The sequence below is a fragment of the Saimiri boliviensis genome, chromosome 17 (assembly GCF_048565385.1).
Source record: "Saimiri boliviensis isolate mSaiBol1 chromosome 17, mSaiBol1.pri, whole genome shotgun sequence".
Lineage (NCBI taxonomy): Eukaryota > Metazoa > Chordata > Mammalia > Primates > Cebidae > Saimiri > Saimiri boliviensis.
The window spans coordinates 42,630,645-42,655,777 of NC_133465.1; the positions used below are offsets into that span (position 1 = coordinate 42,630,645).

Here is a 25,133-nt window from a genome sequence, read left to right on the forward strand (position 1 = left end):
AGCGTATAATTTTATTAGTATTTAGCTTACTTAAGGTTCTTGATCTTGTTGTTTTTATGTTGATGGCTTTCACCAAATTTGAGAAATTTACTGCCATTATTCAAAATCTTTTGCTGCCTTATTTTGTTTCTCTTATCTTCTGGACCTTCAAGAACATATATGTTAAGTCACAGAATATTGTCTCAGAGACTTCTTAGGTTCTACTCATTTTTCTTTAATCTTGTTTCTCTTTTGTTTTCAGATTGAATAATTTTTATTGCTCTATATTCAAACTTGCTGACTCTTTTTTCTGCCATTAAGCCCATCCAGTGAATTTTTTATTTCAATTATTATACCTTTAAGCCCTATGGAAATACTACTCAGATCTTTTTATTTATTTTTTTGAGACAGTGTCTCACTCTATCACCCAGGCTGGAGTGCAGTGGCACAATTACAGCTTACTGCAGCCTCAACCTTCTGGACTCAGGCAATCCTCTTGCTTCAGCCTCCCAAGTAGCTGGGACACCTGTGCATGACACCATGCTTGGCTAATCTTTGTAGTTTTTGTATAGATGAGGCTTCACCATGTTGCACAGGCTGCTGTTCTTTTTTATAGTTGCTGTTTTTCTGCTTAGATTTCCAACTTTTGAATTTTGCATGCATATATTTTTTAAATTATTTGGCCATATTTATAATGCTTGCTAAAGTCCTTGTCTGCTTAATAAAGCAACATTTGGGTCATCTCAAGTATTTTATTTCTCTATGTTTATTTATTTATTCTTTTAATTTTTTAAGCAATGGGGTCTTGCTATGTTGCAGGCTGATCTGGAACTCCTGGCCTCAAGTACTTCACCTGCCTTGGCCTCTCAAAGTGCTGGGATTATAGGTGTGAGTCACTGCGCCCAGCTGGTCTTAGAGTATTAACTACTTTTTGTTCTCTTGAGTGTGGATTATTATTATTATTATTATTATTATTATTATTATTTTGCATATCTAGTGGGGTGTTTTGTTTTGTTTTGAGATGGAGTTGCGCTTTGTCGCCCAGGCTAGAATGCAGTGGCGCAATCTCAGCTACTGCAACCTCCCCCTCTCGAGTTCAAGTGCTTCTCCTGCTTCAGCCTCCTGAGCAACTGGGATTACAGGCATGCGCCGCCACACCTGGCTAATTTTTGTATTTTTTTTTAGTAGAGACGTGGTTTCACTATGTTGGTCAGGCTGGTCTCAAACTCCTGACCTAAGGTGATCCACCTGCCTCGACCTCCCAAAGTGCTGGAATTACAGGCATGAACCACTGCACCCAGCCAGCTAATTTTTAAACAATTATTTGAGAGACAAAGCTCTTGCTGTGTTGCTTAGGCTGGTCTCAAACTCCTGGCCTCAAGGGATCCTTCTACCTCTGCCTCTCAGATAGTTGGAATTACAGGCATGAACCACCTTGCCCAGCCTAAAGAGTGATTTTTATTTGAGCAATGCATTAACTTCAAATTCTAAATCTACTGTGGTGAGCTGGAATGGAAACATTATTAGTTATTTCAGCTTCCAGTGCCATTTTTTTATTGGGTCCCCTGAGATCCTTTCCTCCCTGTTCCATACCCCCCAGTGTGTGTAGTTTATTTGTCACGCCAAACTGCACATGAAAGAATTTCACAATTTCACAATTTACGCTCTGTCTCTCTGGCTTCTCTGACTGCTTCAAACTTTACCTCTAGCCAGTAACACTGTGGCTTTCTGCTGCGCATGCCTTGTGGATTGTGGGTGTCCTTGGACAAAAAGCTGCAATGCTACAGATCTCATCAAGTGCAGTTTCCTCTTCTTCTTCTTCTTTTTCCCTAAGATTAGGGTGATTTTGTTTGTTGGTTTTTTGGTTTTTTAGACAGAGTTTTATTCTTGTTGTCCAGGGTGGAGTGCAATGGTGCGATTTCGACTCTGTAACCTCTGCCTTCCAGGTTCAAGTGATTCTCCTGCTTCAGCCTCCCAAGTAGCTGGCATTACAGGCATCTGCCACTACACCTGGCTAATTTTTGTGTTTTTAGTAGAGATGGGGTTTCACCATGTTGGCCAGGCTGGTCTCGAACTTCTGACCTCAGGGATCCACCCGCCTCAGCCTCCCGAAGTCCTGGGATTACAGGCGTGAACCACCTCACCTGGCCTCAAGACTAGGTTTCAGCTACCCATTTCACCTTATCAGTTCTCCAAGGTAGGGACATACAGGTTGCTTTTGCTTCTCCCCTGCTGTAAATAGTGCTGCAGTGAACATCCCTCTATATGTTTTTTATTATCATAAAATATACGTAATGTAAAACTTACCATTTTAATTATTTTCAAGTGTACATTTCACTGTCATTAAGGACAGATACACATTTATGCAGCTATAGCCATGATCCATTTCCAAAACTTTTCTATCACCCTAAACAGAAAATCTGTGCCCACTAAACATAACTCTTCATTCTCCCCTCCCCTCAGCCCCTGGAAACCCCTATTCTACTTTCTGCCTCTATTAATTTGACTACTCTAGATACCTCATATAAGTGGAATCATAATATTTTTACTTTTGTGTCTGGCTTATTTCACTTATCATAATGTTTTCAAGGTTCATTCATGTTACAGCATGTGTCAGAATCTCCTTCCTTTTGAAGACTGAATAATATTCCATGGTGTGTGTGTGTGTGTGTGTGTGTGTGTGTGTGTGTATATATATACATATATGTATACATGGTGTGTATATATGTGTGTATATATATGGTGTGTATAGATACATAATATGAATAATATTCCATGGTGTGTGTGTGTATATATATATATATATATTTACATATAGTTTATACCATATTTACATATATGTATGTATGTATATATATATATATATACACACACACACACCATGGAATATTATTCATATTATGTATCTATACAAGCCATATATATATACATATATATACACACCATGTATATATACACACATATATATTATATATGTATATATACACACCATATATATAATATATACATACATGTATATATACATACCATGTATATGTATATATACATATATACATATACACACATATATATAGTTTATACCATATATATATGTTGTTTATACCATTTTGTTTATCCATTCATCTGCTGGTGAACATTTAGTAGTTTCTACTTTTTAGATATTGTGAATAATGCTGCTTTGAAGACTGGTGTATTTTTTTTTCTTTTTTCAGACAGAGTCTCACTCTGTCACCCAAGTTGGAGTGCAGTGGCACCATCTTGGTTCACTGTAACCTCCATCTCCCAGGCTCAAGCGATTCTCTCACCTCAGCCTCCCAAGTAGCTGGGACCACAGGCGCACACCACCATGCCTAGCTAATTATTGGTAGAGACAGGGTTTCACCATGTTTCCCAGGCTGGTCTCAAACTCCTAAGGTCAAGTGATCTACCTGCCTCAGCCTCCCAAAGTGCTGGGATTACAGATATGAGCCACCATGACCAGCCACAGTGTATGCATTTTTCAAGAGCTGTCTAATAAGATATTAAGTATATATACCTAGCAGAAGAATTGCTAGGCACAGAGTGTTTGTAATTTTATTTTGCCAAGTATTTCTAGATGGTTCAGAATGGCTATAGCAGCCTAGATTGTCAGCAGCCATGGGTTCCTGTTCCTCTGCACAGTAACAGGGCAGGCTTTACCTAGCTTTCTAATTTTTGCCAGTCTGATGGCTGTAAAATAATACCTAGGCCAGGAGTGGTGGCTTACGCCTATAATCTCAGCACTTTGGGAGGCTGAGGTGGGCAGATCACTTGAACCCAGGAGTTTGAGACCAACCTGGGCAATATGGCAAAACCCCATCTCTAGAAAAAATACAATAATTAGCTGGATGTGGTGGTGAATGCCTGTGGTCCCAGTTACTTGGGAGACTGAGGTGGGAGGATTGCTTGAGTCCAGGAGGTAGAGATTGCACCACTGTGCTCCAGCCAGGGCAACAGGGTGAGACCCTGTTTCTAACAACAACAACAACAACAACAACAACAACAACAACAATAATACCTATTGTTCTGATTGCCAGTCTTTATTGTTTACAATCTCTCTCATGTTCAGAGACTTTTAGAGGAGGCTGTAGAGTCGTCTACCATCTTCTTGCCTTAGTGTTTAACCAATTCATGGTGAGGAAACTATTTTAACCTAATCTTTCTTGCTGCTGAACCCAGCTCTTAATCTGTTTATTGTAATCAAGAATAGCATGGGAGCTGAGCATGGTGGCACTCATATATATGTAGTCCTAGCTACTCAGGAGGCTGAGGCAGGAGGATCACTTGAGCCCAGTTTGAGACCAGCCTGGGCAGCATAGCAAGACCTTGTCTCAAAAAAAAAAAAAAAAAAAAAAAAAAAAAAAAAAAAAAAAAAAAAAGCATAGGAAGGAACCCTTTGCTTTGCTTTCCACAGTCTCATTTTGAACTGTCTTTTCTTCCAGCACTTAACCTCAGTAGAAACTAGCCCAGAATCCACCACCAAAGTCTCAATCTCCCCAGAGTCTCCACCAACCCTGGCCGTGACCGCCAGCTCTGAGTACAGTGGCCCAGAGACAGACAGGGTGGTATCCTTTAAATGCAAGAAGCAGCAGATCCCTCCACAGTTCATCCAGGAGAAAATGTTAAAACCTTTTCAGCCTACAAAATCCCAGAGCTTCTTGGGGAGTCCGAACATAAGCTGGACTTTGCTAAAGAGTGACATGAAGAAGCCACATTTGATGTCCGAGCTACTCACCAAGCTTCAAGTGAGGGGGAAGCTCTCCTTCTTCCCAGTTCACTACAACCCCAAGCTGGGGATGACTAACCTGTCACGTGAGTACCAGTGTGAACAGGGATATGCCAGGAGCTTAAGGGGGAGAGGGATTGATAGAACTAGTCCTGATCTTTGGGGAGCTCGCAGTCTTTTGGTGGGGGACAGCCACTGTCCTCAGGGAAACTCCAGTCTGATGGTGGAGACACAGTCCATGCCATTAAGAAGTCTCTAGTCTGATTGGGAAGACAAAAAAGATAAAAACAGAATGCTGTCCAAGTCCCTTCTTCAACATTTTCTGGTTCTCATTCACATGAAGCTCATTCAGCTGAGGCTGCACCAGTTACTGATTTTTAAGTAAGAAAAAATGGGAAAGAAAAACTATTTGGAGGAAAGGAGCAATGGCTGATTCTGGCTCAAAGAGCTTCAGCCAGTTATAGACCATAGGACCCTGCTGGGAGGTGGCCTTCACCAGGAATTTGTGCTGAATCCAACAGCACAAATCACTGATGCCCATGACTTTGCCTTTCCAGAAAACCCCTCCCTGCCTGGGGAGTGCTACTCCCGACGTGACAGCTCTGGCGAGAGGAGGCAGCTGGATACGCCCTCCCTCCTCCTGCAGAGTTCTCAGAGCTATAACGTTACTCTGAGGGACCTGCTGGTGATCGCCACACCAGCCCGACTGGATCCAAGGCCTGGCAGAAGCCACACAAGTGCTATGAAGGGCTCGTGTATACAGGATCAAGAAGCATTTGGCCATTGTCTGATCTCTCGTCAAAAAGGATGTGAGAGGAGCTAGGTAGACCTACTCATAGTCTCTCAAAGTGTTTGGTGTGTTGGCAGATGCTCTATATTTTTCTGGAATGTTGGATAGGTAGGAGGATGAATGGATTGATAAAGACATTCAGGTAACTAGACAATGAAGACTTACTTCAATCAAAATGTGATCCTGAATGGATGTAGTGGCTCATGCCTATAATCCCAGCACTTTGGGAGGCCAAAGCAGGAGGACCCCCGGGCCCAGGAGTTTGAGACCAGCCTGGGCAACATAAGGGAAACCCCCATCTCTATAAAAAATTTTAAAATTAGCTGGGTGGTGGCACACATCTGTGGTTCCAGCTACTTGAGAGGCTGAGGCAAGAGGATTACTTGATGCAAGGGCTTCAAGACCAGTCTGGACAACATAGCAAGACCCTGTGTCTACCAAAAATTTAAAAATTAGCTGAGTGTGATGGAGCACAACTGTGGTCTCAGCTACTTGAGAGGCCAAGGTAGGAGGATTGATTCAGCCCACACATCAAGGTTGCAGTGAGCCAAGATTGCACCACTGCACTGCAGCCTGGGTAACAGAGCAACACCTGTCTTAAAAAAAAAAAAAAGTGACCCCCTTGCTATGTATTAATATATTTCTCATAGAACTGATCTGCCCCCACTAGGCGCTTTGCCTTGTCTCCCACTTAAGGCTAAAATTGAGACAGTAATATATATGCAGACCCCAGAAGTAGAACCATGTCAACCATGATTTTCACACCCTTCAAGCTGCGCAGCCTGGTCTAGGCTTAGATCACTTGCTCCAAAGGCTGGCCCTGTGATGCAGTGTGCTGAGGGCACAGAGCAACAGGACAGTGGAGACTGGGATGTGGAACCTCCACTTCTTCCTTTGAGAAGCTTTGATTTTACCATGCAAAAGGCCCAGGAGGTGATAAGATGCCCTCTGTCTGAACTTCAGTGCTTCTGAGGGAAGGTCAGATGTAAAAACTTGGGAGAACTCTACAACATAGAGCTGTGGAATTAAGGGATCTGTGCTGCTTGGCTGCCTAAAGAAGAAGGCTAGAGATTAGAATCACCTCCCTCCACCCTGCTGCCCAAAGCTTACTGTGAGCAGATACTCTCACCTGGCCCTTTGTGACCAGTAGATCACACTGCAGGAGGGTCTGCAAGGAAATATCCAAGCCATAGATAGCACCTTGAGTGTCTGTAAAAAAATGCATATTCGAGGGCCTCCTCCCAGAAATTCTGATTCAGTGGGTCCTGGGTAGAGAGCTCAGGAATCTGCATTTTATGAAGTTCCTCTAGTTGATTCTGATAGTCCTCTCATCATGCGCAGAGAAGAGCTGGGCCTGATGTTTGCCAATTTCCCTGATGATGGCAATCATGTGAGGGCCCTTGTTTATGCCTGTAGTTTCTCAGGTCCAACCCCCTGGGAATTCAGGCATAAGTGGGTTGGGAAGTGGCCCTGGAAATTTGTCTTTTGAATAAGTCTTTTAAATATGAGTAATAAGTACTTGTCTTTTTTTATTTTTTGAGATGGAATCTCGCTTTGTTGCCCAGGCTGGAGTGCAGTGGTTCGATCTCAGCTCATTGCAACCTCCGCCCCCAGGTTCAAGTGATTCTCCTGCCTCAGCCTCCGAAGTAGCTGCGATTACAGGCACCTCCCAGCATGCCCAGATAATTTTTGTATTTTTAGTAGAGATGGGGTTTCACCATGTTGGTCAGGCTGGTCTGGAACTCCTGACCTTGTGATCCGCCCGCCTCGGCCTCCCAAAGTGCTGGGATTATGGGCATGAGCCACTGCGCCTGGCTGTAAGTACTTGTCTTACATGTAGATCCAGGCCTGGGCAGAGGAGACTGTTACAGCCAGCCCTGACCTGTGGGCTGTCATTGGAGCAAAACTGTCTGATCCTTAAGGAGCTCCAATCCTCTCCCACTATCTTCAGCATATGGTTCATGATTTTCTGGTACTAGAATTTTAAGTAAACATAGTTAATTATGTATTGCTATTTATGTTCCTACTGTTTGTTTATTTTTGGAGGCAGAGTCTCACTCTGTCTCCTAGGTGAGTGCAGTGGCACGATCTCGGCTCACTGCAACCTCCACCTCCTGGGTTCAAGCAATTCTCATGCCTCAGCCTCTTGAACTGGGACTAGAGGCATACACCTCCACAACTGGCCAGTTTTTGTATTTTTAGTAGATACAGGGTTTCACCAGGTTGAGCAGGTTGGTTTCGAACTCCTGGCCTCAAACTATTCACCCACCTCGGTTTTCCAAAGTGCTGGAATTGCAGATGTGAGCCACCACATGCAGCCTGTTTCTACTCTTTAAAAAGAGAGGATGATGTGGCAGATTACAATGAAAACTTGTATTCAATAGGACTGTTAAAACTAAATAATAATAATCAGAAGCCACACAAAGAAAGGGAAAAGATTATTATACTAAGAGGGTGTAATAAAGTGCTTCCTGCACTGACCATTGAATTTGGCTCTGAACCTCTTAACAGAAAAGGCCAGACATGGCCGGGCGCAGTGGCTCACGCCTGTAATCCCAGCACTTTGGGAGGCCGAGGCAGGTGGATCATGAGATCAAGAGATCGAGACCATCCTGGCCAACATGATGAAACTCCATCTCTATCAAAAATACAAAAAAAAAAAAAAAAAAGAAATTAGCTGGGTGTGGTGGCACGCGCCTGTGGTCCCAGCTACTTGGGAGGCTGAGGCGGAACAATCATTTGAACCCAGGAGGCAGAGGTTGCAGTGAGCCAAGATTGCGCCACTGCACTCCAGACTGGTGACAGAGCAAGACTCCATCTCAGAAAGAAGGAAAGAAAGAAAGAAAGGAAGAAAGAAAGAAAAGGCCAGACATAGCATTCTGTTTTGGTCCGTTTTTTGTCCCGTCATACCAGAGAGAGTCCCTAGTGGTATGGACCACGTCTCTACCATCAGATGGGGGTCTCCCTGAGGACAGGAACTTTATTCTTCCCCCTCAAGACTGGGAGCTCCTCAAAGATTGGCACTGGTTCTGTTGGTTTCTCTCCCACCCCCAAGCTCCAGGACATCCCTGTATACACCGGCTCTCATCTGCTTGGAGTTGTAGTGAGCTGGGAACAAGGAGGGCTTCCCCATCAGTGGAACCTTGGAGAATACCTCTGACATCAGGTGCTGATTCTTCATGTCACTTTTTAGCAAAGTGGGCTCAGATTCCCTAAGAAGCTCTGGTATTTTGTAGGCAGATGTGATTTCAATATTTTCTCCTAGATGAATAATTGAGACAGAATCTCACTCTGTCATTCAGGCTGGAGTGCAGTGCTGCAATCTCGGCTCACTGCAACCTCTGCCTCCCAGGTTCAAGCAATTCTCCTGCCTCAGCCTCCTGAGTAGCTGGGACTGCAGGCGCGTGCCACCATGCCAGGCTAATTTTTTTGTATTTTTGCATTTTAGTAGAGACGGGGTTTCACTGTGTTAGCCAGGATGGTCTCAATCTCCCGACCTCATGATCCACCCCACTCGGTCTCCCAAAGTGCTGGGATTACAGGCATGAGCCACCTTGGCCGGCTAGTTTAGTAGTTCTTTAGGGAAGACTTATTTCCCTGAAAGAGCAGTTTATCATGTGGAGTCTTATAGATCTTTACTGCCATAATAAACAATGGTTGAAGGCACTGCTATGTGTTAGTGTCAGTCATGGTGCTGGGCGTGGTGGGGAGTGCCTGTAGTCCCAGCTACTCGGAAGGGAGAGCCAGAAGGATTGCTTGAGTCCAGGAGTTCTGGGCTATAATGTGCTATCCTGATAGGGTATTTGCACTAAGTTTGGCATCAATATGGTCACCTCCCAGGAGCTGGGACCACCAGTTTGCTTAAGGAGTGGTAAACCAAGATGAAAATGGAGCAGGTCAAAACTCTCATGCTGATCAGTAGTGGGATCGCACTGGTGAATATCTACTGCATGCCAGCCTAGGCAACATAGCAAGACCCCCATCTCTAAAGAAAAAAAAAATTCAGAGTGAGAGATGATGACAGTTACCCCCCTTTTTTTTTTGACTAGGTGACTATGTAGGTGCCAGCACTCTTCTAGATAAAGATTTTATCTAATTCAATTTCAATCACAATTATACACTTTATTTTTCTTTTCTCTTTTTTTTTAATTTTTAATTTTTTTTTTAAGACAGTGTTTCCCCATATTGGTCAGGCTGGTCTCAAACTCCTGACCTCAGGTGATCCACCCACCTCAGCCTCCCAAAGTGCTTGGATTACAGGCTTGAGCCACTGCACCCAGCTTCTTTTCCTTTCTTTTTTTTTTTTTTTTGAGTCAGAGTCTCTGTCTCCGGACTGGAATGCAATGGCATGATCTCGGCTCACTGCAACTTCTGCCTCCTGGATTCAAGTGATTTCCCTGCCTCAGACTTTCAAGTAGCTGGGACTACAGGTGCGCACCACCATGCCCAGCTAATTTTTTTGTATTTTAGTAGAGACGGGGTTTCACCATGTTGGCCAGGATGATCTTGATCTCTTAACCTCGTGATCCATCGCCTCTGCCTCCTAAAGTGCTGGGATTACAGGCATGAGTCACTGCACCTGGTTACTTTATTTTTATTTTCTTTGGAGGCAATCTCATTCCATTGCCCAGGCTGGAGTGCAGTGACAGGATCATGGCTCACCATAATCTCAAACTCCAGGGTTCAAGCAATCCTCCTGCCTCAGCCTCCCATGTAGCTAGGACTACAGGTACACATCACGATGCCCAGCTAATTTAAAAATTATTTTTGAGGCCGGGTACGGTGGCTCACGCCTATAATTCCAGCACTTTGGGAGGCCGAGGAGGGTGGATCATGAGGTCAAGAGATCAAGACCATCTTGGTCAACAAGGTGAAACCCTGTCTCTACTAAAAATACAAAAATTAGCCAGGCGTGGTGGTGTACACCTGTAGTCCCAGCTACTCGGGAGGCTGAGGCAGGAGAACTGCTTGAACCCAGGAGGAGGAGGTTGCGGTGAGCCAAGATCGTGCCATTGCACTCCAGCCTGGGTAACAACAGCAAAACTCCGTCTCAAAAAAAAAAAAATTATTTTTGTAGACAGAGGGTCTCCCGTGTTGCTCAGGCTGGTGTTGAACTCCTGGCCTCAAACAATTTTCTTGCTTCGGCCTCCCAAAGCTCTGTTATTACAGGCGTGAGCTACTGCACTCAGCCTTGAACTTTAGAAAAGAAAGAAAAAAAAAACTGATGCTCAAAGAGCATAAGGCCTGACATTCAGAAGGTCCCCCAGTTTTTAATTGGCACAGCAAGGATTTGAGTCAGATACTTCTGATTCCCAAGCCCCAAGCTCTTGAAGCCATACGATCTGTCTTTCAAATAATACTTTTCATATTAGTCTTTAGTTAGAGCTGAGGTGACAGTAAGTGGCTCTTCAGTGGAGGCATTTCTGCAAGTAGAGATGACAAAGATCAAGCAAAGCCTCCTAGAATACTGTATGGGGTCACCAGATCTCAGAGCTGGCCCTCTGCTTTTAGGTCAAATGATGGCTTCTAAAAGTTCTGTCCAAACTAATCAGACCATAAAGGACTTACAAATAAGAAAGCAAACTCACAGAAGATGAATTTTAGACAGCAGAATGTCCATCTATTAATGCACTGATTTACAGATGGAGCAGAATATGGTGTGAAAAGAGGGCTTCTGCATAATAAATAATAGTTGAGGCTGGGCTCTCCCAGCACTTTGGGAGACCGAGGCAGGTGAATCACGAGGTCAGGAGATCGAGACCATCCTGGCTAAAATGGTGAAATCTCATCTCTACTAAAAACACAAAAACTTAGCCAGGTGTAGTGGCACATACCTGTAGTCTCAGCTACTCAGGAGGCTGAGGCAGGAGAATCACTTGAACCAGGGAGGCAGAGGTTGCTGTGAGCCGAGATTGTACCACTGCACTCCAGCCTGGGCAACAGAGCAAGACTCCGTCTCTAAATATATAAATAAATAAAGGTCGAAGGAAAGAAGGAAGAGCAAGCAGAGGCTCCAGTTGAGGATCAGGAATTTCCTTGGAAAGCATAATAGTAATAACACCTTCCACACATGAGGTCTACAGACTGTATCTCATGGAATCCTCATGCTGACAACGTGAGGTTGGCGAGGCAGATGCTATTACCTTATGCCCAGTTTGCAAGTGAAGAAACTCAAGGTTGAGGATGTTAAATGACTCGCCCAACCTCACACAAGTGATGGACTCTGGACAAATAGCTCTAAGTTTCTTCCTCTTTACCACTTGGCCATGAACTTGGCACCCATTCTGACCCATGTGAGGAATGGAGCCCTGACAAATTCTTCCATGTCTCTGCTTTAGTGACTATAATCTCATTCTTCTTCCTCTGGACCTGCTTTCACAGTGGGTTGGTCACTGAGTCCAGGGTGCAGTTCTGTGTAACAGTTCAATTCTAGGGAATAAGCAACTTACTTGGTAGGATTTTTTTTTTTTTGAGGCAGGGTCTCGCTGTGTCATCTAGGCTGGAGTACAGTGGCACTCACGGCTCACTGCAGCCTCAACTTCCCAGGCTCAGGTGATTCTCCCACTTCTTCCTTCTGAGTAGCTGGGGCAACAGGTGCTTGTCACCATGCCTGGTTAACTTTTTCTTTCTGCTGTTTTTTTTTTTTCCTGAGACAGAGGCTCACTCTGTTGCTCAGGCTGTAGTACAGTGGTGCAATCTTGGCTCAATGCAACTTCCACCGCCCAGGTTCAAGTGATTCTCTTGCCTCAGCCTCCTGAGTAGTTCAGACTACAGGTGTGCTACCATGCCTGGCTAATTTTGGAATGTAGTTTTAGTAGAGATGGGGTTTCTCCATATTGGCCTGGCTGGTCTCAAATTCTTGACCTCAAGTGATCTACCTGCCTCAGCCTCCCAAAGATCTGGGATTACAGGCACGAGCCACTGTGCCTGGCCTCATTTTTGTAGGATTTTAAGGATGACTCATGGCTTGACAAAGTGGGAAGCCTGACAACTTACTGAATCAATGGTACCTGCAAAGATGGTGATGCTGTTGCTGCTGCTGCTGCTATTGTGCTGATGGTGATGAGCCCAGTGTGAACTGGCCCAAGACACACTTCCCGTTGGTGTACTAAAAGCTCTGCATATATTATCTCAGTCCTCAAGGCCTTGTTGTTGTCCTTTTTCAAATCAGGAAACCAAGGCTGAGAGAGGTGAAGTAATTGTCCAAGGGCATACAGCTTCTTTTTTTTTTTTTAAGACGGAGTTTCGCTCTTGTTACCCAGGCTGGAGTGCAATGGTGCGATCTCGGCTCACCGCAACCTCTGCCTCCTGGGTTCAGGCAATTCTCCTGCCTCAGCCTCCTGAGTAGCTGGGATTACAGGCACGCGCCACCATGCCCAGCTAATTTTTTGTATTTTTAGTAGAGACGGGGTTTCACCATGTTGACCAGGGTGGTCTTGATCTCTTGACCTCGTGATCCACCTGCCTCGGCCTCCCAAAGTGCTGGGATTACAGGCTTGAGCCACCGCGCCCGGCCCGGGCATACAGCTTCTTAACCACCAGAACATTCTCTCCAGCCAGCCATCTTGGCTGCTCTTAAATGATCCATATCCAATATTTCAGACAAGAAGGCTGCAGGAAGACGAATGCTGTGTAGGTAGAATGAGTTTCTGGTGGATACGGATATGATTCACCTAAGTGTCTCTTGATCTACTAGATGGGAATGGTGATGATGAGTTAATTGACTTTAATATTCTAGAGGGCATTTTAAAGGAATATCTTTTTAAAAAATCTTTTCTTTTTTTTCCAGAAACATACTGGATCTCGGCCATTTTCCCCTTCCTACCTCTTAACTTGCAGGAAATGGTTTGTCTCTTCCCACAGTGTCTCCAGTGTCCACAGAATCAACTGAAGTTTTGTTTTCTCACCTAGATGTCCTGGTCTTTCATCAGCTCCCATTAGCAGCACTGAGGCCAGCAGCCCTGCCTTTGTGCCCTCCCAGTTAGCTTACAGTGCTACAGGACCATGATTCCCGGGGGTCGATTCCCGGTGCTGCCCCAGGACACACCTCAGTTGCCCTACCAGTGACACTTCTCTGGGTTCCTCACATGGCACCATCATCCAGAACACTCCCCCAGATAAAGCAACTTAGGGAGTAGTGTTTCACAGAAGGACTCATGATTTCCAGGAGTCAAAAGCCCTCAGTCCACCAGTAGAACTGTGCCAGTTGATCTTCACCTCCAGGATAAAAGACAAGGTCAGAGATGGGCAAGGTCCGTAACTCTGAACCCTGAGTGAGAGAACTGAGGCAGCTACAACTTTGCAAAGTCAAGACCCGACCTCCTCCCATCCCCAGCCCAAAGACTTGCCACCTCAGTGCCCGAGCATCTTCTGGTGACCTTCCTCACCAGTCCAACTTAATCTCACCAGTGAAAACAGAGGTGAGAGTACCCAGCCTGAAGATGCTTCTTCCATCAACCTGCACAAATGATACACTTTCCCCTCAGGCATCCATTAATAAAAAAAAAAGAAATTGCCATGCTTACTGCCAGGAGGAGGAGCCTGATCTGGAGGGAGAATGGGAAGGGAAAGTGGCGGGGAGACAGTTATCCTAAGTACACCTCACTAAGAAAGTTCCAGGCCAGGCGCAGTGGCTCACACCTGTAATCCTAGCACATTGGGAGGCCGAGGTGGGCAGATCACCTGCGGTCAGGAGTTCAAGACCAGCCTGGCAAACATGGTGAAACCCTGTCTCTACTAAAAATACAAAAATTACCCGGGCGTGGTGGTGGGTAACTGTAATCCCAGCTACTCAGGAAGCTAAGGCAGGAGAATCACTTGAACCCAGGAGGTAGAGGTTGCAGTGAGCCGAGGTCATGCCACTGCACTTCAGCCTGGGTGACAGAGTGAGACTCTGTCTAAAAAAAAAAAAGGCTCCAAATATATTGAAAATATGTCAGGAAGCTTTGAAGATTTTCTTCAGACAAATGGTCTCCAGTAAGCCCTCCTTTCCTTGCTGGGAGCCCAGAGCCTGATGTTGCCCTTTCTGGGGCACTCTGACTGCACCAGCTCTGCCCAGCACAGGGCCTGGCTATACCCTAGGCATAACATCTTTCCTTGTCTGCGAGCTCACTTTCTGCCCTTTCCAGGAAAGGGCATGAAAAATTAGCCGGGCATGGTGGCTTGCACCTGTAATGTGATCAATTTTTGTCTCACTTGCTCTTCCTGAGTCCGATCCTTGGTGAGACTTTTTGGGGAGGCGTATGGGGCGGGGGTGGAAGAAGTAAGTTCTGAAGACAAGCACTTGCTTCACCCAACTGTGTTGACCCGACTTTGCCTTGTGGATTTCCAATAGAATAACTTTCTGGCCTCAAGAATGTCAGGGGAACCTGGGATGCTTGAAGCCTACAGTACCTTTCAGGCAAAAGAACTAAATTATCCAAGGATGGAGATGTTAGACCCAAGTCATTTGTGTCCAGCTCTGAAACACACATATGCACACGTCATCTGCATGTGGGCCTGTTTTTCAAGGATCCTGGTATAGCGTTCTTTTTAGTAAATAGTCAAGGCCCACCTGGATGGCAAAAGAAGCCAGGGCCTGGTTATCTCAGCAGACAAGTAAAAGCGTAATCGTCACCCCAACCTCCACTTCAGTAGCTCATTCCTGATGCCATTCAGAAGGCTCAAAACAGACTGATGTGTGGCCGGTTTTCCCATTGTTCTCATCAGGTTGCCACAGATCATAGCCTGGCCCAAGCAAAAGATGTAAGACTTGCTGTAAAGGGGCGTCCTGGAATCTCTACATCTCTCCCCTTTTCTCCCTGGTCACCAGTTTCACCCAGTCAAGGTTCCTGAGCTGATGAAAAGGAAGTGTCGTTGGTCATGGTGGCTCATGCCTGCAATCCTAGCACTTTGGGAGGCTGAGGTGGGTGGATCATGAGGTCAGAAGTTTGAGACCAACCTGATTAATATGGTGAAACCCTGTCTTTACTAAAGATACAAAAATTAGCCAGACATGGTGGCGTACACCTGTAATCCCAGCTACTCAGGAGGCTGAGGCAGGAGAATCGCTTGAATTTGGGAGGCAGAGGCTGCAGTGAGCCGAAATCATGCCACTGCACTCCAGCCTACGTGACAAAGCAAGACTCTGTCTCAAAAAAAAAAAAAAAAGTCCCTTAGTTAGATGATGCGAGAATTATTTGGCTTTCTATGGGACACTGTGGTCCTCGCACCTTTGCTCCTAGAGACAGGGCATGCAGTCTGTGCGGTCACATGGGGCCCTGCACTTTGAAGAGCCCTCTGTTTGGTTTAATGCCCTGTTAGCACCATCTTGAAATTCTGAATAATTTCTGAACAAGGAACTCTGCATTTTCATTCTGCACTGGGCATGCCAAATTATGTAGCACATCCTGTCTAGAGGCTTTAACAGCTCAGTGTTGTCCAATGAGAAGGCGTGATGTTAGGCTGCCTTCCCAGCCCTACCCACCTCCTGCCTGTTCACTCACAGGGCTGTGCAGAGCAACTGTCTACTGATTGGCTCCTGCGAGACAGAAAAATGCTGTGGCAGTTCCTGCTCCTGAGGAGTGTGCTGTGGAAGAAGGCAGGTCCATAACTACCCTGAGCTAAGTGCCACTAAAAAACAGTGTCAGTAGATGAGAAGGAAACACCCTCACACCTAGCCGAGAGGACCAAGTCCACTTCACTGGAGGAGGTAATATTTGAGGTGGTAGAAAAAGATAAATAAGATTTTAAAAGGTGGATATAAGATATGGACTGAGGTATGGAGACCTGGAAGAAACTAAAAACCCTGAACGTGATCAAGAGGTACGGTTCAGGCTGGGCGTGGTGGCTCACTTTGGGAGGCTCAGGCTGGCAGATCACCTGAGGTGTGGAGTTTGAGACCAGCTTGGCCAACATGGCAAAACCCAGTCTCTACTAAAAATACAAAAATTAGCCATGGTGGCATGCACCTGTAATCCCAGCTACTCAGGAGGCTGAGGCAGGATAACTGCTTGAACTTGGGAGGCAGAGGTTGCAGTGACTCAAGATCACGCCACTGCACTCCAGCCTGGGCAACACGAGCGAAACTCCATATCAAAAAAAAAAAAAAAAAAAGGTGAGATCTAGTCCAGTTTGGCTGGATCAGAAAGGAAATTGGGAGATGATTAAGAGACCATATTGGAAACGCAGGGACTCTTAGTTTATATTGCCATTATTGGACTCACTCCTCACGACAATGAATTTGTGCAGCTGTCTGTCCACTGGAATGTACCGTGTCTCTACATCTTTATGTTTTCTGCTTTTAGTTTAGTACCTAGGACATAATAGGAATTCAGTAAATATGTGCTGAATGAATAAATATTGCAGAGGGGCTAAACTGTTATCCTGGGTAGTGTTTACCTCATTCAGCAGGCAGTGGGAAACTGCTGAAGGTTTGTTGCTGGGGGATTTTATTTAGTGTTAGGAAGATGAATCTGGTAGTAGAAGGTAGGATGGCTGTGTAAGGGAGACACCCAAAGGTGAGAGAGGGCTTGGGAGTCTCATACAGTGGTCCAGGATTCAAGCCCTTGCAGCCTCTATCAGGATGGCTGGCTAGGGTAAAGTAGAGGAGGCAGATGTACCTCAATAAGCTGGAAGAAAAAGGAGAGACAAATGAGAAAAGTATCGTAGAGCTGGGACTTAGCAGCTAACTGCCTGGCAGAGGGAAAACAATCAATAAAGAAGGTTTTGGCTGGGTGTGGTGGCTCACACCTGTAATTCCAGCACTTTGGGAGGCTGCGGTGGGAGGATCACTTGAACCTAGGAGTTTGAGACTAGCCTGGGCAACGTAGAGAGAACCTGTCTCTACCAAACAGCAACAACAATTTGCCAGGCATGGTGGTGCGCACCTGTAGTCCCAGCTACTCGGGAGACTGAGGTGGGAGGATTGCTTGAGCTCAGGAGGTTGAAGCTACAGTGAGCTATAATTGTGCCACTGTACTCCAGCCTGGGTGACAGAGGGAGACCCTGTTTCTTAAAAAAAAAAAAAAAGTAATTTCAGACTCCAGCTTTCCTTCCACCTTGGCCAAGAGTGTAAGCAAGGCAGAGTGGCAGCTGTCTCAGGCTCCCTCCCCACACTCATCCTGGATGATTACATGAACTAAATGTAATCATTCGCAACCCTTGCCTTTACAGCTGGCATGTCACTTAGCTTAATTATAGCACACAGTGGTATTTCAACTCAAGGAATCTAAAAAAGCAATAAAATGAGTTTTTCAAATTGGTAGGAAGGCAATGAAGACCTTGAAACTGCAATTTACTAAGCATTGCTTTCAATTATTTTGCATTCTCCAGCCGTGACTCTAAGTTATTCACCAGCAGCCTGGAAAGCCAAGCAGGCATTGTGTCATGTGGAGGGTATTTTATGTCTCCTGAATGCGCACTGTGTGCTGGGGAGGTGGCTGAGGGCTCTGGGAATTGCTTTGGGTATGGGAGGGGACATGATTGTTCTGAACACATGTTCTTCCCATTAGGCACCTGATAATCTTGCTTCTTCTGAGACTCTCCAGCCGTGGGCTCTGGCTGATCTGGGGTGACCTTCAGCAAGGGGCTCCCTTCCCCTTTACTCCCGCTATCTACTACTGTCCCCAGAAAGCATGAGGAAAGAATGGTGGAAAGCAAAGCAAGTCCTTTAAAGATCTAGGGTTGGTGCCTGTGCCTGTTTTTTCTGGCTCTCTGTTTCTTTTCCTGGCATACTGCCTGATACATCTTAGTCCTTGAGTATGTACTTCTTGGGGAGCCGTTTGAAAGGGAAAGTCTGTGGCCTCCTTCCACGACCCTGCTTTCTTAAGCATAGGAGTCTTGTGACAATGATAATAAAATACAATTCCATCCATCTGAGAAAGGGGAAGCAGCAGCAGCAGGAAGTCTCAGCCAGCATGATAAGCAGGAGCAGAATGCCAGCTGCCTCAGCAGCCATGCCAGGCGGGAGAGCAAACACGTAAATCCTGTTGGCAAAGCCAGCAAGATGCCATCACACCGTGGCCAAAGCAAACAGGAGCTGAGACAGGCCTACTGTAATGGATTCTCATTTTCCCCTGGATCTGACAGAGGGTGTGACTAAGCCAGGTGAGCCCACGTGACAGGGCAACAAGTAGCCATGGGGATGCTCCTACCTGTCCCTGGGCTGGGGCCCAAGCTGGACCCTTGCCTTCTTTGCATGGTCTCTTTTCTTTTCCTTCCTTCCTTCCTTCCCTCCTTCCTTTTTCTTTCTTTTTCCTTCTTTTGTTCCTTCTTTCTTTTCTTTTTATTTTACAAGGTCTTGGTTTGTCACCCAGGCTAGAGTGCAGTGGTTAGCTCATGATTCACTGCAGCATTGCCCTCCTGGGCTCAGCGATCCTCCCAACTCTCCCTCTGAAAAGCTGGGACTACAGGCCTCCACCACCACGCCTGGCTAATCTGTTGTTGTTGTTAGACATAGAGTCTCACTATGTTGCCAAGGCTGGTCTCAAACTCCTGGGCTCAAGAGATCTTCCTACCTCAGCCTCCTAAAGTGCTGGGATTACAGGCATTATCCGAGCTGCCTCGCCTGGCCCACCATGTCCTTTCAATTTGGTCTAGGCCAAGGAAAGGCTGATAATGAAAAAGCACTGTCATATTTATTATATTGTTGATTATTTACAGCAGTTCTGTGAGATCAATATAATCCTCATCTTATAGATGTGAACACTGAGGCTTGGGGACATCAGGGACACAGAGCCAGACCTTAGTCTCAGGCTTCTGACTCAGTATCTGCTGCCGATCTCATTTTCTCCACCCTTCCACCCTCCACCCCAGACTCTCCCATGTCAATTCCCAAAGTCCCTTCATGGGTTGAGCTCCCACAGTCTAAACGGGACTTGAGTTCTTTTTTTCCACTTCATAGTTGAGAAGCAGAGACTCCAGAGCAGGGGTGGGGCTGGGGGTATTTTTTGTTTTTAAACCAAGAAACAGCTAATTGACATACTTAATTCTGTCTACCACACCCACAAACACGAATGGAGGTCCAGCGACAAGTATATGTTTACAAATATTTTCAATCATTTTGCTGTATCAGCAGCATCCCCCTCCCTTATTAAAACGTGAAAGATCTGAGTCAAGACCTCTTGTTTTTGATGCCATAATTGGGTTGTGCTTGGACATAGCCTGAATAGACCCCCTTATGACCTGAAGCTCCTTGGCGTCTCTAGGGCCCAATGTTCCTATGAAAACTCATATCCCTCACCACCTAGTTGGGAAATTTATATTTATTAATGGAGAAATGCACAGTAGCTATATTCATATCTAAAGGAAAGACTGGGCTTCTATTGAGAGAAGAAAAACCAGCTGTTGGATAGGACGTTCCCTTCTGGTTCTCCATTTCCCAGCAGATTTGCTGATTATTGAAATGATTTCTCAGTTGCTCTGTTGGAAGTGAGAGAAGGACTGGAGAAGGAAAGAGGAACGTTTACTGGACTCAGAGCCAATTCTCCGGTTCTTTTTTTTTTTTTTTTCCTTAATGTTTTCATTTGCAGGCTTCCTCCCCGCACTTCTAGGGACCGCAAAGGAAAATACCATTCAACAGAAGGGGCCGTAGAAAGTGTAGGTGGAGGGAATATCTCCTTCATTCCCCAGTATCTGAAGCGGGTAGTTATAGGGCAGGTGGGGATTCCCCAGGAGAGGGCGAGGCCAGCGTGCGGGAGGCTGGTTTGGAGGTCGTGTTGGAGAAGGCGCGCTCAGGAAGTTTCTTCCTAGCGAATTTGCCTGAAATTGGAGATTAGGACCCACAGAGAGGAAAACCCTGCGCCCCACAGCCCAGTCCCAGTCCTAGAGCCCCGGGCTCTTTGGCGGAGAAAGATCCCAGGTCCACAGGAAAAGTGCTTCCCAGACGTTGAGGGGCTCTACGCCCAGGAACCGCCTACTCGCTCCCTCCGCAGGAGAGCACCCCGGCTCCAGCGCAGGAACCGAACACGCACCGCGGCCGATTGCAACGCAGAGCCAAAAGGCCTTCGTCCCAGTAGGGTCAGAGAGAGAGACCTACCCGAGGCTGGAAGAACCAGGACCGGGGTCTCCGTAGAAATGCTCAGGGCAGGGCCGGACCGGCGGGTTTCCAAGAGCTTCCCTCTCGCTCTTCTGCTCGCTTCGCCCCAGCGGCTCTGGCTAAGAAGCCCCAAAGCCTCAGAGGTGAATTCTGTTCCAGAAGGAGCCTGGAATGAGATTCCTCTGGTTCCTGCGTGTATGCGACATTCTTAATGTAGCGAGTATTATGTACCAAACACTGGGGCAAAGCGCTTTTACAAACTTTATTATCCCCCAAAATCACTTTACTAGGGAGATCCAAGCCCCATGTACAGATGAGGAAACTGAACCCAAGAGATAATGTAAACCAGTATGTGTCCCAAGGAAGACTGTACGGGTTCGGTGACTCCTTGGCCACGTGGGACCTCTGTGGCCCTTCCCCAACCACGGTAGTTTGAACTTGAACTGCAGACACTGAATTCTAGTGTGGAGATCAGTGTGAAGCCACGCAGGGGAACAGCGCTTCGGGTTCCAGTGTGGTCACCTTCATTCCATCACTGCTCCCATTAGGACTCCCGAGGAAGACGGGGTGGGAATGGTGGTTATGCCAATTTTACAGTGTAGGAAACAGGTTTATGCCCAGGTCATAGCTACTCCAGAGACAAGATCCCATCCCGGGAAGATCTGATGTCCCAAACCCAGGAAGAGCTTTCAGCCAGGGCGATCATCCTGAATTTTTCATGTGCCACGTAAATGGGGTGCTGAAACAGGCCCTGCAGAGTGTTGCTGCCGTGGTAACTGGCCGTCTTCAGACCGCTTAGGTCTCCTGGTGTGGAGGACCACCAAGAGAATGACAAAGAAAGGGTACTGAGCTCTCCCTCCCTTCTTCCCTTCCTCCCTTCCTCCCTTCCTCCCTGTCTCCTTTCCTTCCTTCCACTCGCCTGCTGTGGAGAAGAGTAGACTTGGGTGATTTCCCTTTGATTCACTTCTCAGTCATCGTAGTCACTTGGCTGAGACAGGGCAGAGGTCAAGTGGCTAAGAGTTTTCTCGGCGACACTCGAAGTTTGGCCTTGGCAAAAATCCGAGAGGAAGCTGAGGCATGCCGGGCATTATTTTGGCCACTAAGCACGGGGCCCTGCAGCGCTGGGCTCGTCACTGTATTGATTTGATTCCAGCATCAACTCTGCCGTTATTTTACCTATGAGGAGACTGTGCTGGGGAAACGAAGAGACGGTTGCCTGGGCCTGAAGCTGCTGGGGAGTGGGACTGGGGTCTAAGCTTGGGTCTATGTGACCTTAGAGCCCTTGCTCGATCTGCTCCGGTGGCCCAAGAATGGAAGTAGGAGTCAAAACAGGCTGCCTCTGCACTATCAACCTTAAAAATGAGCCACAAGATGCTTCCTTGCCTTTTTCTCCTTCTTTCTTTTTTCTTTCCTTCCTTCCCTTCCTTTCTTCCTTTCTCTCTCTCTCTTTCTTTCCTTCCTCCCTCTTTTTTTTTCTTTCTTTCTTTCTTCCTTTTCTCCTTTTTCTTTTCTTTTCAACAAGAGTTCCGCTATATTGCCTAGGCTACAACTCCTGGCCTCAATCGATGTTCCCACTGGCATCTACCAAAACGTTGGGATTACAGGAATAAGCAACTGAGCTCAGCCCAGTAACCGTTTTCTTAAAGTTCAGTGACAAAGTCCCTTCCCAAGGAGTATAGATTTCCACTCTTGTCCTGGGGAGAGTTGACAGCATGTGCCCCTAACCTTTCACAGATGCCCACTCTCCCTTCGGAGAAACATCCTTCAGGTGATTCTTAGCAAACGGGAATCTGGAAGCTGTGTGCAGCAGCTTCCCCTGCCACCCAGCCCTTCCAGCTTTCCCGTCATTTCCATAGTCGCGTTCCCGAGGCCCGCATGATCGGTTCTTTAGCCAGAGAGAAACTACATCCCATGCGATTGATGCTCCTACCTCGGCTTCAAGTAGGCAGCGTGGCTGCCCTCTCGCAAGGCCGCCCTGGTTTCCTGGCAGGAGAGAGGATTTCAGAACGTCTCCTCCACTCAGAATCCCTCCCTTGCCCGCTCCCTCCCTCTCCTTGCCGACCCCTCCTTTCTAGTCCCACCCGTTTCCAAAGCGGAGAGAATGTTTACCCTGCAGAGCAAGGCCCGGACAGCCTGAGGTCAAGAGCCTGATTTACCGCAGGGAGGCCCCCGAACCCACCCTCACCCAACGCCCCTGGCTCTGCCAGGGCCAGGAGATCTGGCTTGGAAACCCCATCCCGCCAGGCCAAGAAACGCTCCTGCCACTCCCCAGCCGCCCAGGCATCCTTACGGTGCCCAGGCCCTTTCTCCCAAAGGCGCTGGCCATGCCCAGATTCGCGAAACCGTGGGAGACCCTGGAGCCGGCTCTGGGCTCCCTTCCACCCTGCCGGTCACTGCCCCTCCCTGCCAAAGATTGAGGGCCGGGGGCCGAAGAGAGGGTAATGTCTCCATTTCACCCCCCACCCCCATTCCTTTTAAGACTGGGGCATCCTCTGCCAAATGACTAGAGGTTTCCGGTTTACCCCCAAATCGGGCTGAGAGACTCTTCTTCAGGCTTGGAAACAGAGGCCGGGAGGCAGAAGCAACTTGCTCCGTTTCACCCACCGGGAGCTGAGGGTTCAGGGGGGTTCCAAATGAATTTCAGGATGAAGGGACGTTTGTCTTCTCACTGTGTCCTCTAAGGATGTTCCGCTTCCCTTCAGAACCCTGAAGGGGTTAATATTTCAGCAGTCACTCCCTCCCTCCCTTTCCTCTCACCTAGGGGCTCCAAGAGGCACGCCCACTCTCCAGTCTAGACTACCCGGTCCCAGTTTGGGTCAGTGGGATGGGCCTTTCCCCTAGCACCCCTCCTCACCTGCACGTCCCAACCCTGGCTGGCATCCGCCTGAGCTTGTTGCCTCGGCCCCCACCTGACCCCAACACACTGATAAGACCCCAGACGGCCAAACATCGTTAACTTCTTTGCCTTTCTAGACTTCTCAGCCTGTCCTTTTCCTGACCCCAGGCTGGAGGGTCGCCTGGTGGTGTATCTGTGCTTCCCTAGGCACTGGACTCTGCCATACCGTGGTTGTCTTTCACTGTACACCCCTTCGCCCCAGCCCACACCCCTCCTTCTGGCTTCTTGACTGCAGCAAACTTTCTGTCACACCCAGTTGGTCTAACAGTGTTCTCTCACCCTCTATCCCACCACAACTGTCTTGCCTGCTGACACACTGCCTTGAAAGAGCTCCAGGAAACAGTAAAACTAAAGAAAAAGGAAGGGGAAATTGATGTCCGGTGCAGTGACACCCACCAGGGAGGGCAGAAGGTCATTGTGACTTCAGAAATTGAAACTTAAAATCCTTCCTCGCTCTACTCTGAATATGAGGGGAGCAGGGAAGGATTGTGTTGTCCAAGTATTCAATCATATTCTCAGCTTCTTATTTCCCTTTGCTTTTAAAGATTCTCACCACAAACTAATAGGGATCAGACTGATAGGAGACAGCATCTACACTAAAACAGCCAGTGCTGGGAGGCATCAGGATGATTGTGGTTTCCCCCTGGTATGGTGCAGACAAAGCCTGTGTGAGTGAAGGCCCTAGGTTCAAAGCCCATCTGTTCAGGGTGGAGGGAGCCGCCATTAGAAATCTGTTTTTTTGTTTTTTTGTTTTTTGTTTTTGCTGCAGCTGCTCACTTTGGGCACCCCCACTGCCACCACGGTGTGACACTAGTTCCACCCTTAGATCCTTCTCCAGCTATTTCCCCCACACTCTGGAAGACAGGCTGTGGACAGAGGTGGAGTGGGAGCATGGGGAATGGTATCCACGCATACCCAAGGGCGCTGGCACCTACAGGGGAGGGTGGAAATGTCTCTGCAGTGGGGACAGGAGCTTTTCCTTCCTGGAAGGACCACCTCCCTTTCTAGACAGGAGCAGACATCTTAAGCATGGGTGTTCAGTTTACACAAACTCAGGCAATTGTTTGGACAAATCATTTCTCACCTGAAATAATCTGACAATGAGAGCAAAAAGTTAAATGTTGTTTGGTCAGAAATCAGATAAGAAAGCACCGCAGGCCACACCTGGCAGAGGTCTTTCGGCAAAATAATAATAATAATAATAAAGCATTATCTGAATAATTTTTTGTTTTTGTTTTGTTTTGTTGAGACAGTCTCACTGTGTCTTCCGGGCTGGAGTGCAGTGGCTATTTGCAGGTGTAATCATAGCTCCCTGAAACCTCCACCTTCTGGCTTCAAGCAATCCTCCCACCTCAGCCTCCCAAGTAGCTGGGACTACAGGCATGTGCCACCACCCAAGCTAATTCTTTTTGCTTTGTTGGCCAGGCAAGTCTCTAACTCCTGATTTCAAGTGACCCTTACGCCTCAGCCTTCCGAGTTCTAGGATTGCAGGTGTGAGCCACTGCACTGGGCCATAAATGATTTTTTTTTGTTGTTCGCTCACCCTCACCCCCTCAATGCTTTTTAAATAAAAACTTAAAAAATTTAATATACCAAATCTTGTACACTACGTCCAATAATTCTGAGGGGGTAAAACTTAATAACAAAATATTGAGGGAAGTTTATCTCTGTTTCAAACTTCAATCGCTGCAGTGAGGTATATGAGGCC

The 25,133-nt window shown here is 46.8% G+C and overlaps 1 protein-coding gene across 3 annotated transcripts in view; it reads left to right on the plus strand.

Annotated features, from left to right (window-relative positions):
- Positions 1–14,043, plus strand: part of LOC101047061 (tubulin polyglutamylase TTLL6) — a 37,387-nt gene extending 23,344 nt beyond the window's left edge. For 2 of the 3 annotated variants that reach the window (XM_074388638.1, XM_039476401.2), the window contains 3 exons: positions 4,440–4,809; positions 5,281–5,546; positions 13,303–14,043. In XM_074388638.1, the coding sequence (XP_074244739.1) occupies positions 4,440–4,809; positions 5,281–5,546 (636 nt within the window). In that variant the 3' untranslated portion in view covers positions 13,303–14,043. Of the gene's footprint in view, positions 1–4,439; positions 4,810–5,280; positions 8,786–13,302 lie in introns of those variants that run through there. The other variant, XM_074388639.1, reaches the window with a different exon arrangement.
- Positions 14,044–25,133: the final 11,090 nt, after the last annotated feature.